Below are 18,690 nucleotides of genomic sequence, written 5' to 3'. Positions count from 1 at the left end.
TGAGAAAGAGGGTGAGGTAGGAGAAAGAGGGGTGAGGGAGGAGAAAGAGGGGGAGGGAGGAGAAAGAGGGGAGGAGGAGAAAGAGGGGGATGGAGGAGAAAGAGGAGGAGGGAGGAGAAAGAGGAGGGGGGGGGAGGAGGGAGAGAGGAGAAAGAGGGTGAGGGAGGAGAAAGAGGGTGAGGGAGGAGAAAGAGGGTGAGGGAGGAGAAAGAGGGTGAGGGAGGAGAAAGAGGGTGAGGGAGGAGGAAAGAGGGTGAGGGAGGAGAAAGAGGGTGAGGGAGGAGAAAGAGGAGAAAGAGGGTGAGGGAGGAGAAAGAGGGGGGAGGGAGGAGAAAGAGGGGGAGGGAGGAGAAAGAGGGTGAGGGAGGAGAAAGGAGAAAGAGGGGGAGGGAGGAGAAAGAGGAGGTGGTGTGTGAGCACAGTGAAGCACAGAGTCCCAGGAGGGGGGGGGACCCCTCATACCCGCGCTGTTGGGATCAGCAGGTCACTTGTACACTTCCTCTTCATGTCCGCCTCCGTGCGCACGGGGCTCACTCCTCCAACGCACTTATCTCCAGGAATCTTCCGATATCTGCAGGTCACAGACATCTCAGGGGGAGGATCAGAGATTTGGGGGGGGGGGGGAGGTAGGTTCCAGTGCTCCGCACAAGGGGCGAGAGTCAGTTTGAGTGCCCTCCTGGTTGCTCACACTCACCCTTTAGTCGTGAGCTGCTCCTCCTCTCCGTTCACACACAGCTCCAACTCATGGCCCTGAAGCTCCTGCTGCTCCACACACTCAGACTCATTCTCCTTACGGAAGTATCCAAAATCACTGGCAGAGGAGAGGGGGAGAGAAGGGGAGGCGCGAGAGAGAGAGAGAAGAAAGAGAAGGGGAGGTGCGAGGGAGAGAAGAGTGGGATTAGAGAGGTCTTCCAGTGTGCACATAGAGAAAGTGTGTGGTGTGTGGTGTGTGGTGTGTGGTGTGTGGTGTGTGTGTATTACCACATGTAGTCCTCCAGCGTGCACGGACACTGGTTGGGTTGACTGCTCACTCTGTAGTCGCGGCCGTTCTGACACACGGACGATTTACGCAGACGCCGGTACTGCTCCTTGTACCCCAACACGCAACCGACTGACGAGGAACTAGAGTAACTGGAGTGTGCCAGCCACTTAATGTAATCCTCCTCCTCACCTGGGGGGGAAGAGGCAGGTAATGGAAGAGGAGGGGAGGGGGAGCAAGGAGAAGGGGGGGGAGAGGGAGAGAGACGGGGCAAGAGAGGCATTGGACCACAGACAACACATGGGTCAGGGGGCTGCGGGGGGACTCACAGCTGCGCCCCAGCAGGGGGGGTGAAGGTCGATGGTGTACGACCTCCAGACGTGCTGCACTAAGCCAGGCTCATACCCCCCAAACTGTGACATTCAGAGAGCGAGCACCCGGCTCGGAAGCTAAACCAGTGAACAGGACAGTATCACTGGAGAAGGTGTAAGAAAACCAGCACTGTCCCTCATCTGTGGAGAACCTACGGGGAGAGGGAAAGAGAAAGAAAGGGGGAGGGGGGCACAATATTAGTACAAGGCAGAGTTACTAAGTAGTCTCTCTTCCACTACAACCACCCCCATATACACAGTTACATCCTCTCCCCCCACCCCTCCCCCATATACACAGTTACATCCTCTCCCCCCCCCTCCCCCCATATACACAGTTACATCCTCTCCCCCCCCCCTCCCCCATATACACAGTTACATCCTCTCCCCCCCCCCCCTCCCCCATATACACAGTTACATCCTCTTTCTTCCCCCCACAGGCCCCTTGATCCTACCTACGCTCTCCCCCTTTCTTCCCCAGTCCCCTCTCTTACTTTATGGAGTTGACAGGTTGGTCACTTTGCTCTATGGCTACGATCAGCCCCCCCGAGTCCAGGATTGCGTAGTGATGCGGCCCATCCAGCACGAGGCTCCACGAGTACCCGCCATCATCAGAAAGGTAGACCCCGGGGCGAGAGACTGACACAGCGTCCCCCACACTGCCTGCAATGCAGTGACACAATGCAGTGACACAATGCAGTGACCCGCGCGCCGCCTGCCACCCACGCACACACAGCCTGCCACGCAGTGACACACACGTCTCCTGCCACGCAGTACGCAGTGACACGCACACACCGCCTGCCACGCAGTGACACACACGTCTCCTGCCACGCAGTACGCAGTGACACGCACACACCGCCTGCCACGTAGTGACACAGACAGAATCCCGATCACGCATTCCCTCCGTGTCGCGACCGCCTGTGCAATTACCGTGTGCGATGACGATCCCCACAGCATTGGGCTCAGACAGCGGGGGGCATCGGGACCTGCAGCTTCTGCGACATACTATACTGAGCGTGTATATGCAGACTGCACTGTGACACAGAGAGATATACTGTACTGAGCGTGTATATGCAGACTGCACTGTGACACAGAGAGATATACTGTACTGAGCGTGTATATGCAGACTGCCCTGTGACACAGTGAGACATACTATACTGAGCGTGTATATGCAGACTGCACTGTGACACAGAGAGATATACTGTACTGAGCGTGTATATGCAGACTGCCCTGTGACACAGTGAGACATACTATACGGAGCGTGTATATGCAGTCTGCCCTGTGACACAGAGACATACTATACGGAGCGTGTATATGCAGTCTGCCCTGTGACACAGTGAGACATACTATACGGAGCGTGTATATGCAGACTGCCCTGTGACACAGAGACATACTATACGGAGCGTGTATATGCAGTCTGCCCTGTGACACAGTGAGACATACTATACGGAGCGTGTATATGCAGACTGCCCTGTGACAAAGTGAGACATACTATACGGAGCGTGTATATGTAGACTGCACTGTGACACAGAGAGATACTGTACTGAGCGTGTATATGCAGACTGCACTGTGACACAGAGAGATATACTGTACTGAGCGTGTATATGCAAACTGCACTGTGACACAGAGAGATATACTGTACTGAGCGTGTATATGCAGACTGCACTGTGACACAGAGAGATATACTGTACTGAGCGTGTATATGCAGACTGCACTGTGACACAGAGAGATATACTGTACTGAGCGTGTATATGCAAACTGCACTGTGACACAGAGAGACATACTGTACTGAGTGTGTATATGCAGACTGCCCTGTGACACAGAGAGACATACTATACTGAGCATGTATATACAGACTGGCACTGTGACACAGAGACATACTATACTGAGCGTGTATATGCAGACTGCACTGTGACAGAGAGATATATTGTACTGAGCGTGTATTATGCAGACTGCACTGTGACACAGAGAGATATACTGTACTGAGCGTGTATATGCAGACTGCACTGTGACAGAGAGATATACTGTACTGAGCGTGTATATGCAGACTGCCCTGTGACACAGTGAGACATACTATACGGAGCGTGTATATGCAGTCTGCCCTGTGACACAGTGAGACATACTATACGGAGCGTGTATATGCAGACTGCCCTGTGACAAAGTGAGACATACTATACGAGCGTGTATATGCAGACTGCACTGTGACACAGAGAGATATACTGTACTGAGCGTGTATATGCAAACTGCACTGTGACACAGAGAGATATACTGTACTGAGCGTGTATATGCAGACTGCCACTGTGACACAGAGAGATATACTGTACTGAGCGTGTATATGCAAACTGCACTGTGACACAGAGAGACATACTGTACTGAGTGTGTATATGCAGACTGCACTGTGACACAGAGAGATATACTGTACTGAGCGTGTATATGCAGACTGCCCTGTGACACAGAGACATACTATACGGAGCGTGTATATGCAGTCTGCCCTGTGACACAGTGAGACATACTATACGGAGCGTGTATATGCAGACTGCCTGTGACAAAGTGAGACATACTATACGGAGCGTGTATATGCAGACTGCACTGTGACACAGAGAGATACTGTACTGAGCGTGTATATGCAGACTGCACTGTGACACAGAGAGATTATACTGTACTGAGCGTGTATATGCAAACTGCACTGTGACACAGAGAGATATACTGTACTGAGCGTGTATATGCAAACTGCACTGTGACACAGAGAGACATACTGTACTGAGCGTGTATATGCAGACTGCACTGTGACACAGAGAGATATACTGTACTGAGCGTGTATATGCAGACTGCACTGTGACACAGAGAGATATACTGTACTGAGCGTGTATATGCAAACTGCACTGTGACACAGAGAGACATACTGTACTGAGTGTGTATATGCAGACTGCCCTGTGACACAGAGAGACATACTATACTGAGCGTGTATATACAGACTGCACTGTGACACAGAGACATACTATACGGAGCGTGTATATGCAGACTGCCCTGTGACACAGAGAGACATACTATACTGAGCGTGTATATACAGACTGCACTGTGACATAGAGACATACTATACGGAGCGTGTATATGCAGACTGCCCTGTGACACAGAGACATACTATACGGAGCGTGTATATGCAGACTGCCCTGTTACACAGAGACATACTATACGGAGCGTGTATATGCAGACTGCCCTGTGACACAGAGACATACTATACTGAGTGTGTATATGCAGACTGCACTGTGACACAGAGAGACATACTATACGGAGCGTGTATATGCAGACTGCCCTGTGACACAGAGAGACATACTATACTGAGCGTGTATATACAGACTGCCCTGTGACACAGAGAGACATACTATACTGAGCGTGTATATACAGACTGCACTGTGACACAGAGACATACTATACGGAGCGTGTATATGCAGACTGCCCTGTGACACAGAGACATACTATACTGAGCGTGTATATGCAGACTGCACTGTGACACAGAGAGACATACTATACGGAGCGTGTATATGCAGACTGCCCTGTGACACAGAGACATACTATACGGAGCGTGTATATGCAGACTGCCCTGTGACACAGAGAGACATACTATACGGAGCGTGTATATGCAGACTGCACTGAGACACAGAGAGACATACTATACGGAGCGTGTATATGCAGACTGCCCTGTGACACAGTGAGACATACTATACGGAGCGTGTATATGCAGACTGCACTGTGACACAGAGACATACTATACGGAGCGTGTATATGCAGACTGCCCTGTGACACAGAGACATACTATACTGAGCGTGTATATGCAGACTGCACTGTGACACAGAGAGACATACTATACGGAGCGTGTATATGCAGACTGCCCTGTGACACAGAGAGACATACTATACTGAGCGTGTATATACAGACTGCCCTGTGACACAGAGAGACATACTATACTGAGCGTGTATATACAGACTGCACTGTGACACAGAGACATACTATACTGAGCGTGTATATACAGACTGCCCTGTGACACAGAGAGACATACTATACTGAGCGTGTATATGCAGACTGCACTGTGACACAGAGAGACATACTATACGGAGCGTGTATATGCAGACTGCCCTGTGACACAGAGACATACTATACGGAGCGTGTATATGCAGACTGCACTGTGACACAGAGAGACATACTATACGGAGCGTGTATATGCAGACTGCCCTGTGACACAGAGACATACTATACGGAGCGTGTATATGCAGACTGCCCTGTGACACAGAGAGACATACTATACGGAGCGTGTATATGCAGACTGCACTGTGACACAGAGAGACATACTATACAGAGCGTGTATATGCAGACTGCACTGTGACACAGTGAGACATACTATACTGAGCGTGTATATGCAGACTGCACTGTGACACAGAGACATACTATACGGAGCGTGTATATGCAGACTGCCCTGTGACACAGAGAGACATACTATACGGAGCGTGTATATGCAGACTGCACTGTGACACAGAGAGACATACTATACGGAGCGTGTATATGCAGACTGCCCTGTGACACAGTGAGACATACTATACGGAGCGTGTATATGCAGACTGCACTGTGACACAGAGACATACTATACGGAGCGTGTATATGCAGACTGCACTGTGACACAGTGAGACATACTATACTGAGCGTGTATATGCAGACTGCACTGTGACACAGAGAGACATACTATACGGAGCGTGTATATGCAGACTGCCCTGTGACACAGAGAGACATACTATACGGAGCGTGTATATGCAGACTGCACTGTGACACAGAGAGACATACTATACAGAGCGTGTATATGCAGACTGCACTGTGACACAGTGAGACATACTATACTGAGCGTGTATATGCAGACTGCACTGTGACACAGAGACATACTATACGGAGCGTGTATATGCAGACTGCACTGTGACACAGTGAGACATACTATACGGAGCGTGTATATGCAGACTGCACTGTGACACAGAGACATACTATACGGAGCGTGTATATGCAGACTGCACTGTGACACAGAGAGACATACAATACGGAGCGTGTATATGCAGACTGCCCTGTGACACAGTGAGACATACTATACGGAGCGTGTATATGCAGACTGCACTGTGACACAGAGACATACTATACGGAGCGTGTATATGCAGACTGCCCTGTGACACAGAGACATACTATACTGAGCGTGTATATGCAGACTGCACTGTGACACAGAGAGACATACTATACGGAGCGTGTATATGCAGACTGCCCTGTGACACAGAGAGACATACTATACTGAGCGTGTATATGCAGACTGCCCTGTGACACAGAGAGACATACTATACTGAGCGTGTATATACAGACTGCACTGTGACACAGAGACATACTATACGGAGCGTGTATATGCAGACTGCCCTGTGACACCGAGACATACTATACTGAGCGTGTATATGCAGACTGCACTGTGACACAGAGAGACATACTATACGGAGCGTGTATATGCAGACTGCCCTGTGACACAAGAGACATACTATACGGAGCGTGTATATGCAGACTGCACTGTGACACAGAGAGACATACTATACGGAGCGTGTATATGCAGACTGCCCTGTGACACAGTGAGACATACTATACGGAGCGTGTATATGCAGACTGCACTGTGACACAGAGACATACTATACGGAGCGTGTATATGCAGACTGCACTGTGACACAGAGACATACTATACGGAGCGTGTATATGCAGACTGCCCTGTGACACAGAGAGACATACTATACGGAGCGTGTATATGCAGACTGCACTGTGACACAGAGAGACATACTATACGGAGCGTGTATATGCAGTCTGCCCTGTGACACAGTGAGACATACTATACGGAGCGTGTATATGCAGACTGCCCTGTGACAAAGTGAGACATACTATACGGAGCGTGTATATGCAGACTGCACTGTGACACAGAGAGATATACTGTACTGAGCGTGTATATGCAAACTGCACTGTGACACAGAGAGATATACTGTACTGAGCGTGTATATGCAGACTGCACTGTGACACAGAGAGATATACTGTACTGAGCGTGTATATGCAAACTGCACTGTGACACAGAGAGACATACTGTACTGAGTGTGTATATGCAGACTGCACTGTGACACAGAGAGATATACTGTACTGAGCGTGTATATGCAGACTGCCCTGTGACACAGAGACATACTATACGGAGCGTGTATATGCAGTCTGCCCTGTGACACAGTGAGACATACTATACGGAGCGTGTATATGCAGACTGCCCTGTGACAAAGTGAGACATACTATACGGAGCGTGTATATGCAGACTGCACTGTGACACAGAGAGATACTGTACTGAGCGTGTATATGCAGACTGCACTGTGACACAGAGAGATATACTGTACTGAGCGTGTATATGCAAACTGCACTGTGACACAGAGAGATATACTGTACTGAGCGTGTATATGCAAACTGCACTGTGACACAGAGAGACATACTGTACTGAGCGTGTATATGCAGACTGCACTGTGACACAGAGAGATATACTGTACTGAGCGTGTATATGCAGACTGCACTGTGACACAGAGAGATATACTGTACTGAGCGTGTATATGCAAACTGCACTGTGACACAGAGAGACATACTGTACTGAGTGTGTATATGCAGACTGCCCTGTGACACAGAGAGACATACTATACTGAGCGTGTATATACAGACTGCACTGTGACACAGAGACATACTATACGGAGCGTGTATATGCAGACTGCCCTGTGACACAGAGAGACATACTATACTGAGCGTGTATATACAGACTGCACTGTGACATAGAGACATACTATACGGAGCGTGTATATGCAGACTGCCCTGTGACACAGAGACATACTATACGGAGCGTGTATATGCAGACTGCACTGTGACACAGAGAGACATACTATACGGAGCGTGTATATGCAGACTGCCCTGTGACACAGAGACATACTATACGGAGCGTGTATATGCAGACTGCCCTGTTACACAGAGACATACTATACGGAGCGTGTATATGCAGACTGCCCTGTGACACAGAGACATACTATACTGAGTGTGTATATGCAGACTGCACTGTGACACAGAGAGACATACTATACGGAGCGTGTATATGCAGACTGCCCTGTGACACAGAGAGACATACTATACTGAGCGTGTATATACAGACTGCCCTGTGACACAGAGAGACATACTATACTGAGCGTGTATATACAGACTGCACTGTGACACAGAGACATACTATACGGAGCGTGTATATGCAGACTGCCCTGTGACACAGAGACATACTATACTGAGCGTGTATATGCAGACTGCACTGTGACACAGAGAGACATACTATACGGAGCGTGTATATGCAGACTGCCCTGTGACACAGAGACATACTATACGGAGCGTGTATATGCAGACTGCCCTGTGACACAGAGAGACATACTATACGGAGCGTGTATATGCAGACTGCACTGAGACACAGAGAGACATACTATACGGAGCGTGTATATGCAGACTGCCCTGTGACACAGTGAGACATACTATACGGAGCGTGTATATGCAGACTGCACTGTGACACAGAGACATACTATACGGAGCGTGTATATGCAGACTGCCCTGTGACACAGAGACATACTATACTGAGCGTGTATATGCAGACTGCACTGTGACACAGAGAGACATACTATACGGAGCGTGTATATGCAGACTGCCCTGTGACACAGAGAGACATACTATACTGAGCGTGTATATACAGACTGCCCTGTGACACAGAGAGACATACTATACTGAGCGTGTATATACAGACTGCACTGTGACACAGAGACATACTATACTGAGCGTGTATATACAGACTGCCCTGTGACACAGAGAGACATACTATACTGAGCGTGTATATGCAGACTGCACTGTGACACAGAGAGACATACTATACGGAGCGTGTATATGCAGACTGCCCTGTGACACAGAGACATACTATACGGAGCGTGTATATGCAGACTGCACTGTGACACAGAGAGACATACTATACGGAGCGTGTATATGCAGACTGCCCTGTGACACAGAGACATACTATACGGAGCGTGTATATGCAGACTGCCCTGTGACACAGAGAGACATACTATACGGAGCGTGTATATGCAGACTGCACTGTGACACAGAGAGACATACTATACGGAGCGTGTATATGCAGACTGCCCTGTGACACAGTGAGACATACTATACGGAGCGTGTATATGCAGACTGCACTGTGACACAGAGACATACTATACGGAGCGTGTATATGCAGACTGCACTGTGACACAGTGAGACATACTATACTGAGCGTGTATATGCAGACTGCACTGTGACACAGAGACATACTATACGGAGCATGTATATGCAGACTGCCCTGTGACACAGAGAGACATACTATACGGAGCGTGTATATGCAGACTGCACTGTGACACAGAGAGACATACTATACAGAGCGTGTATATGCAGACTGCACTGTGACACAGTGAGACATACTATACTGAGCGTGTATATGCAGACTGCACTGTGACACAGAGACATACTATACGGAGCGTGTATATGCAGACTGCCCTGTGACACAGAGAGACATACTATACGGAGCGTGTATATGCAGACTGCACTGTGACACAGAGAGACATACTATACGGAGCGTGTATATGCAGACTGCCCTGTGACACAGTGAGACATACTATACGGAGCGTGTATATGCAGACTGCACTGTGACACAGAGACATACTATACGGAGCGTGTATATGCAGACTGCACTGTGACACAGTGAGACATACTATACTGAGCGTGTATATGCAGACTGCACTGTGACACAGAGAGACATACTATACGGAGCGTGTATATGCAGACTGCCCTGTGACACAGAGAGACATACTATACGGAGCGTGTATATGCAGACTGCACTGTGACACAGAGAGACATACTATACAGAGCGTGTATATGCAGACTGCACTGTGACACAGTGAGACATACTATACTGAGCGTGTATATGCAGACTGCACTGTGACACAGAGACATACTATACGGAGCGTGTATATGCAGACTGCACTGTGACACAGTGAGACATACTATACGGAGCGTGTATATGCAGACTGCACTGTGACACAGAGACATACTATACGGAGCGTGTATATGCAGACTGCACTGTGACACAGAGAGACATACAATACGGAGCGTGTATATGCAGACTGCCCTGTGACACAGTGAGACATACTATACGGAGCGTGTATATGCAGACTGCACTGTGACACAGAGAGACATACTATACGGAGCGTGTATATGCAGACTGCCCTGTGACACAGAGAGACATACTATACTGAGCGTGTATATGCAGACTGCCCTGTGACACAGAGAGACATACTATACTGAGCGTGTATATACAGACTGCACTGTGACACAGAGACATACTATACGGAGCGTGTATATGCAGACTGCCCTGTGACACAGAGACATACTATACTGAGCGTGTATATGCAGACTGCACTGTGACACAGAGAGACATACTATACGGAGCGTGTATATGCAGACTGCCCTGTGACACAAGAGACATACTATACGGAGCGTGTATATGCAGACTGCACTGTGACACAGAGAGACATACTATACGGAGCGTGTATATGCAGACTGCCCTGTGACACAGAGAGACATACTATACTGAGCGTGTATATACAGACTGCCCTGTGACACAGAGAGACATACTATACGGAGCGTGTATATGCAGACTGCACTGTGACACAGAGAGACATACTATACGGAGCGTGTATATGCAGACTGCCCTGTGACACAAGAGACATACTATACGGAGCGTGTATATGCAGACTGCACTGTGACACAGAGACATACTATACGGAGCGTGTATATGCAGACTGCACTGTGACACAGAGACATACTATACGGAGCGTGTATATGCAGACTGCCCTGTGACACAGAGAGACATACTATACGGAGCGTGTATATGCAGACTGCACTGTGACACAGAGAGACATACTATACGGAGCGTGTATATGCAGACTGCCCTGTGACACAGAGAGACATACTATACTGAGCGTGTATATACAGACTGCCCTGTGACACAGAGAGACATACTATACTGAGCGTGTATATACAGACTGCACTGTGACACAGAGACATACTATACGGAGCGTGTATATGCAGACTGCCCTGTGACACAGAGACATACTATACGGAGCGTGTATATGCAGACTGCACTGTGACACAGAGAGACATACTATACGGAGCGTGTATATGCAGACTGCCCTGTGACACAGAGACATACTATACGGAGCGTGTATATGCAGACTGCACTGTGACACAGAGAGACATACTATACGGAGCGTGTATATGCAGACTGCCCTGTGACACAGAGACATACTATACGGAGCGTGTATATGCAGACTGCCCTGTGACACAGAGAGACATACTATACGGAGCGTGTATATGCAGACTGCACTGTGACACAGAGAGACATACTATACGGAGCGTGTATATGCAGACTGCCCTGTGACACAGTGAGACATACTATACGGAGCGTGTATATGCAGACTGCACTGTGACACAGAGACATACTATACGGAGCGTGTATATGCAGACTGCACTGTGACACAGTGAGACATACTATACGGAGCGTGTATATGCAGACTGCACTGTGACACAGAGAGACATACTATACGGAGCGTGTATATGCAGACTGCCCTGTGACACAGAGAGACATACTATACGGAGCGTGTATATGCAGACTGCACTGTGACACAGAGAGACATACTATACAGAGCGTGTATATGCAGACTGCACTGTGACACAGTGAGACATACTATACTGAGCGTGTATATGCAGACTGCACTGTGACACAGAGACATACTATACGGAGCGTGTATATGCAGACTGCACTGTGACACAGTGAGACATACTATACGGAGCGTGTATATGCAGACTGCACTGTGACACAGAGACATACTATACGGAGCGTGTATATGCAGACTGCACTGTGACACAGAGAGACATACTATACTGAGCGTGTATATGCAGACTGCACTGTGACACAGAGACATACTATACGGAGCGTGTATATGCAGACTGCACTGTGACACAGTGAGACATACTATACGGAGCGTGTATATGCAGACTGCCCTGTGACACAGAGACATACTATACGGAGCGTGTATATGCAGACTGCACTGTGACACAGAGACATACTATACGGAGCGTGTATATGCAGACTGCCCTATCCCACAGGGAGTGAGTACGAGTGTCTCACCTGCTCTCTGTCTCTGGCGGTTGAGTCGCACTTTGTGTTCTCCGGCTTCCTGAGTGGGCTCCACTCACCTCCCTGATCAAAGGTGATCACAGAGTGGATGGAGTGATCTGTAGGGACAGAGAGAAGGGGGGGGGGAGCGATGAACAGAGGGAGAGACAAGGGGGGGATGGGGGGGGGAGAGAGAGAAGGGACACTATGCCCATCTCAGCAAGTGACAGATGCAATTAATCATTATCTTCCAGCACCGGCCTGCCCCCCACCCACCATCAGACAGCACGCTGGTGATGAAGACTCCACGCAGGGATGTCACGTTGGTGAAATCGGTCTCTCCTCCTGTCATGGTGTAAAGATGCCGCTCCAGGGACTTGGAATATACGATGCCACGGTCATCTGACGTGTATATGGTGCCACATCCTGTGTCTGGGAGAGAGAGGAGGGTAACGGGGTCAAGTTCAGACCCCCTTGTAACCATACAGAGCTGCTCCATAATTCCCACACAGTGCTAAGGACCCTTCTCCCTACACAAGGCTGTGGTGACTCCCCCCCCCCCCCCCTCAGCATCTCCTATATGAGTGACCCCGAGGCCTGCCCGCACTCACCCCCTTGATCGTCCACGTGGATAAACACCATGTCATCAGTGGCTGCCAGCACCGAGTAGAACTGCTCGTGTGTCACGGACGGTAGCTGCGCCACATTCCACGTGACACCCTGATCCTGAGATACGTGGATCCGTCTGCTCATTCCGCCCTGCAGGGCGAGGGGTGAGGGGGTCATAGGGAGAAGGAGCGGCTCAGCGAGTAAAGACACTGACTGGCACTGAGTTTAAAGCAGGGGAGTCTGGTTCAATTCCCGGTGTCGGCTCCATGTGACTTTGGGCAAATCACTTTATCTCCCTGTGCCTCAGGCACCAAAAAACATAGATTGTAAGCTCTGTGGGGCAGGGACCTGTGCCTGCAAAATGTCTCTGTAAAGCGCTACGTAAAACTATCAGCGCTATACAAGAACATGCTATTATTATTACTACATCACGGGCCTGTGGGGTTAGTGTCCCTCCCCTGCTCCAATCACACGGTCACCTGTGGGGTCGGTTGGATCCACCCCCTCCCCCCACCTCCTTTCCCCTCTACCCCTCCAAGAGGTTTATCTCTCCCTCCTGATGGGGGGAAGGGGAGGGAGGGGGTGGATGTCTTCTTCTCTTCCCTGCCCATTCCCATTTTATCACCTCTTCCGTCATGACAGAGGCCAGCAGGAAGAGACCCCACAGTCCAAACGAGTGCACACGGTCACTCAGCAGCCGGAACGTGCGCCCGTAATCTGACGTCTTCTTCAGTGCCAGTGACCGGAATTCTGCTTCTAACGAGAGGAAGGACGGGGGGGGGGGGTTACCAACTTGACCCTTCGCCGACCCAACTAGTCTAATCAGTTCCCCCCACCCCCCCATACTCACTGCAGGAGCCGTTGATGGCTGTCGTAAAGAAGATTGTGTCTCCAATTCCCCTGGAATAGAAATGGAGGAGAGTCATGCGAGACACAGGCGTTGTATGTACACAGCCCGGGGTGGGATATAGAGTGAACCCATGACCAGGGATTTCTGGTAACACGGCCAGTGACAACTGCACAGACGTGTCTCACACTCAGCACTGGTTGCTCACCATCGGGCGGAGCACACGGACTGGTGGATTTCCTCCCACGATGCTCCAAAGTTTCTGGAGACCCACAAACCAAACTGAAAGTGCAAAAAGAGTGTGTGAGTGACAGACATGCCACGTGACACCAACAAAAACTATTCAAATGTAACAGACACAAAGTAAACCAATAGTAAAGTGTGCAGGAGCATCACAAACAATAACGATGGGTGTCAGCAACACATGGGGAGGCCTAGGTTCCGTTCTGTCACACACACACACACACACACACTCCGCTTGCGTTCACACCCACACCGCTTGCGTTCTCGCACACCGCTTGCATTCTCGCACACCGATGCGTTCTCACACACTCGCACACTGCTTGCGTTCTCACACACTCGCACACTGCTTGCGTTCTCACACACCGCTTGCGTTCTCACACACTCGCACACTGCTTGCGTTGTCACACACTGCTTGCGTTCTCACACACTCACACACTGCTTGCGTTCTCACACACTCGCACACCGCTTGCGTTCTCACACACTCGCACACTGCTTGCGTTCTCACACTGCTTGCGTTCTCACACACACACACATCTATGCTGAGCAGCAGCAGGCAGCTGGCGTTCCCCGGGTTGTAGGACACTGGCAGCAGAGGGTGGAAGAGCAGATCCGTCCGAACAAAAGTCTGTGCAAAGTCTGAGGATCTGAAGATGCGACCCCCTATGCTCCCTCCGGACACGTCCCCAACCAGAATCACCTGTGAAGAGACAGAGATTGACCCGGTGAGGACATGACCCCAGTTACCTTTCCCCCCAGGTCATGCACTCTCACTCACCCTCCCAGAGTTCTCAGGCCCGATGCCCATGCCAAAGTCAGAGCGTATGTACGTGTTGTTGATAAGAGATGTGATGTCCTGGAAAGTCTTCCCATAATCGTCGCTGCAGAAGATGATTGAGAGGGCAGCAGTCAGCGCTAGGTGATGATTACAGTGAGGAAGCACTCAACTCCACTGCAGAACATAGGGCACTCACCTCCTGTACAGCTTTGATTGTGCATAAGTCATGATGAGCAGAGGCACACTGAATGTTGTGAGCACCAGGATGACCTGTGGAGGTGAGGGGTCAAAGGTTAGGGCGAGAAGAGATAAAGGGTCATGGTGATATGAAGACTAGAAGGGTCAGGGTGAAGGTCAAATTAGGAAGTAATTGGGGATTGTCAAAGCCGAGGCCCTCCCAAACAGCCCAAATACTTCACACCCCTTCCCCACACAGACTTACCCCAGTTCCATCTCCGACCCACACCAGAGTCAGCTCCCCACTCAGGTCAAACGAACACTGAGAGCAAAGAAACACATTATAAACCCATGGAAAAGCACCCAGAGCAACTGAAACCTACAGCCAGGCACCTTAAACAGGGCAGGATTACATCCCCCCCAATGTGCCAGGCTTGGCCAGACCCCCATCCCCAATGTGCCATGGCTGGATGGACCTATCCATCCTCCTAGCTGCCTTGGCAGGATCCTCTCCCCATCCCACCCTATTACATTGTGTTAGAACAAATATTGACTTGAGCTGCAAGAGAAACATGGCGTAAATAAGTGCCTTGCTCCACACCCTATCAGTAAGTGACACCAAGTGTCCATCATTAACCCTGCATGCCAGCACTCCAAATGTACACCCTATGACAACACTCGCTGCATGCCCACACCCCATGCCAGGGCTCCCTGCGTGCCCACACCCCCATGCCAGCTCTCCCTGCGTGCCAGGACTCTACTGGAAGTGCGCCAACGGGAGACCGTGTGTGAGACTATCACCTCCCCCCCACCCTGCTTTACACAGAGTGCTGATTAAACACTTTTAGCCCAGAAAAGGCACTGAGGAAAAACACAGATTATATCACCCACAACCTCCCCCCCAGACATGTACCACCCCCATTGCAAATATTTTACATGTGCCCCAGAGAAGGTCACCCCTAGGCCAGGCCTGTCACACCGCACCTGCCAAACCGGACAAGCAGGTTCTAAGGAGCGGTGCCCCAGAAAAACAAGCACACAGCACAGGTGCTGCACACTGCAGACAGGGACACAGGCGGGCAGTGGTCTAAGCTATCACACTGCCCAGGCTACCGTCCCCTTCACATCTCTCAGAACACGGGACCCTTCGCACTCTGATTATGCTGCACTTTGGGAATTAAATGTCACAAATTAACTTGTGTTAAAGGAGAGAGTGCCCTGTGACCTTTTAGATGACAGGTACACGGATACCCACCTCACCCCCATTCTAGACTGGAAGGTATAACCACACACCACGCCAGCAGGGCAGGTGCCAAACCTCCCCCTCACACACAAGGTCCTTGTCATGTGGTAATAAGCTCAGGCTGTCCTGAGCTGGGCAACAATGTATCAAAGCTAGACAAGGGTGACATCATATCTTTGTAGCACAGCATGAATGGCATCATGTGCCCCTCTGATGGGCAGACACTGCCCACCTCGCATCCGGTGACAAGCAGGCACACTGCCACCAACCATGCAACATGGGGCACACTGCCAACCTACCCCACACTATGTCACAGGCAGGCATACTAAAACACGTAACAGCGGGTACACCCCCCCAACTCACTCTGTGACAGGGGGTACAGTTCAGACACACTGCCCCACCCCACTCAGCACCCTACGACAATAAGAGGCTGGCACTGTTCCACACTACTGACACCCAGCACATTACAATAACCCCTGCACCCAAACATCCTCCCTAATCCCCCCACATTACAATAACCGCTGCTCCCCAACAGTCTCCCTAATCCCCACATTACAATAACCACTGCCCCCCAACAGTCTCCCTAACCCCCACATTACAATAACCGCTGCCCCCCAACAGTCTCCCTAACCCCCACATTACAATAACCGCTGCCCCCCAACAGTCTCCCTAACCCCCACATTACAATAACCGCTGCCCCCCAACAGCCTCCCTAACCCCCACATTACAATAACCGCTGCCCCCCAAAAGCCTCCCTAACCCCCACATTACAATAACCCCTGCCCCCCAACAGCCTCCCTAACCCCCACATTACAATAACCGCTGTCCCCCAAAAGCCTCCCTAACCCCCACATTACAATAACCGCTGCCCCCCAACAGCCTCCCTAACCCCCACATTACAATAACCCCTGCCCCCCAACAGCCTCCCTAACCCCCACATTACAATAACCCCTGCCCTCCAACAGCCTCCCTAACCCCCACATTACAATAACCCCTGCCCCCCAACAGCCTCCCTAACCCCCACATTACAATAACCCCTGCCCCCCAACAGCCTCCCTAACCCCCACATTACAATAACCCCTGCCCCCCAACAGCCTCCCTAACCCCCACATTACAATAACCCCTGCCCCCCAACAGCCTCCCTAACCCCCACATTACAATAACCCCTGCCCCCCAACAGCCTCACTAACCCCCACATTACAATAACCGCTGCCCCCCCAACAGCCTCTCTAACCCCCACATTACAATAACCCCTGCCCCTCAACAGCCCCTGCACCCCCGACCTCTAACCTCTGTGACACCCATGGACCCCCAGACCCCACCGTGACCTCTGACCCCCGCCGCACCGTGTGGGTGTCGTTGCTCAGCAGGCCCTGGAAGACCCCCGGTTCCCCGCACTTCTCGCCGGATTGGGGGGAGAGCTCCAGGCTCCTCCGTGCCCGGGCTCCGCCCGTCCCCTCCCGGGGCCGCACAGTCTGGGCTCTCGGTACCGGTGCGTCCAGTCGGTCCGGAGGAGGGGCGGCCCGGGACAGGCCGAGGATCAGCAGGAAGAGGAGGAGCAGCTCACCGTAGGGTCCCATCATCACCGACAACTAACCGGGAGCGGGGCGGGGCAGCTGCAGCAACCGAGCCAAGCCCGCCCACCTAGCAACCACGCTCCCCCGCCGCGGATTGGCTCCAGCACCATCGCTCACCCAGCTCATTGGTCAGGGTTCCTTCCCCAACGTGTAAGCCCCGCCCTACCGGTGCATATGTTCGATGAGTGGCCGCAGTCTGCTCAGCTGCTTATTTCTGATTGGCTACCGGGTTCATAGTCCGATTCTGATTGGCTGTCACTGACAGGCCTGTGTTTATGTGAGGTTCACGTGTAACATGAGTTAAAGGGAGAGCACAGGGGCCAGGGAATATATATATAAGCTGTGAAATGCAGCAAGTTTAAGCTTATAGGGGACCATGTTAAATGGTTTTGAAGCAAAAGGTGGCACTCTGTGCTCATTTGCATGTCATTTCCCAGAATCCCTTGCTGCAGTGGAAGCGCTGTGTGCTGGGTGATAATGGTGAAAGGCGGGGTTGCAGACCTGTCTAAGGCTGCGGTCCCAGTAACTGCTACAGCGCACACCCCGGCGTGCGCTGTGCATATA

The 18,690-nt window shown here is 50.8% G+C and overlaps 1 protein-coding gene across 1 annotated transcript in view; it reads right to left on the bottom strand.

Moving 5' to 3' along the window:
* The window catches only part of SORT1 (sortilin 1), a 24,754-nt gene extending 6,536 nt beyond the window's left edge, over window positions 1–18,218 (bottom strand). The window contains 18 exon segments of the mRNA XM_075613607.1: window positions 463–571; window positions 695–811; window positions 982–1,171; window positions 1,309–1,502; window positions 1,842–2,010; window positions 2,278–2,323; window positions 2,325–2,381; window positions 12,668–12,774; window positions 12,932–13,087; window positions 13,267–13,414; window positions 13,890–14,020; window positions 14,115–14,164; window positions 14,320–14,393; window positions 14,887–15,051; window positions 15,130–15,232; window positions 15,326–15,399; window positions 15,572–15,628; window positions 17,896–18,218. Coding sequence (XP_075469722.1) covers window positions 463–571; window positions 695–811; window positions 982–1,171; window positions 1,309–1,502; window positions 1,842–2,010; window positions 2,278–2,323; window positions 2,325–2,381; window positions 12,668–12,774; window positions 12,932–13,087; window positions 13,267–13,414; window positions 13,890–14,020; window positions 14,115–14,164; window positions 14,320–14,393; window positions 14,887–15,051; window positions 15,130–15,232; window positions 15,326–15,399; window positions 15,572–15,628; window positions 17,896–18,132 — 2,184 coding nt within the window. The 5' untranslated portion in view covers window positions 18,133–18,218.
* Between the last annotated feature and the right edge of the window lie 472 nt (window positions 18,219–18,690).

The sequence above is a fragment of the Ascaphus truei genome, chromosome 9, assembly GCF_040206685.1.
Source record: "Ascaphus truei isolate aAscTru1 chromosome 9, aAscTru1.hap1, whole genome shotgun sequence".
Lineage (NCBI taxonomy): Eukaryota > Metazoa > Chordata > Amphibia > Anura > Ascaphidae > Ascaphus > Ascaphus truei.
Note: the sequence above shows the minus strand (reverse complement) of the source record. Positions and strands in the feature narration are given on the sequence as shown.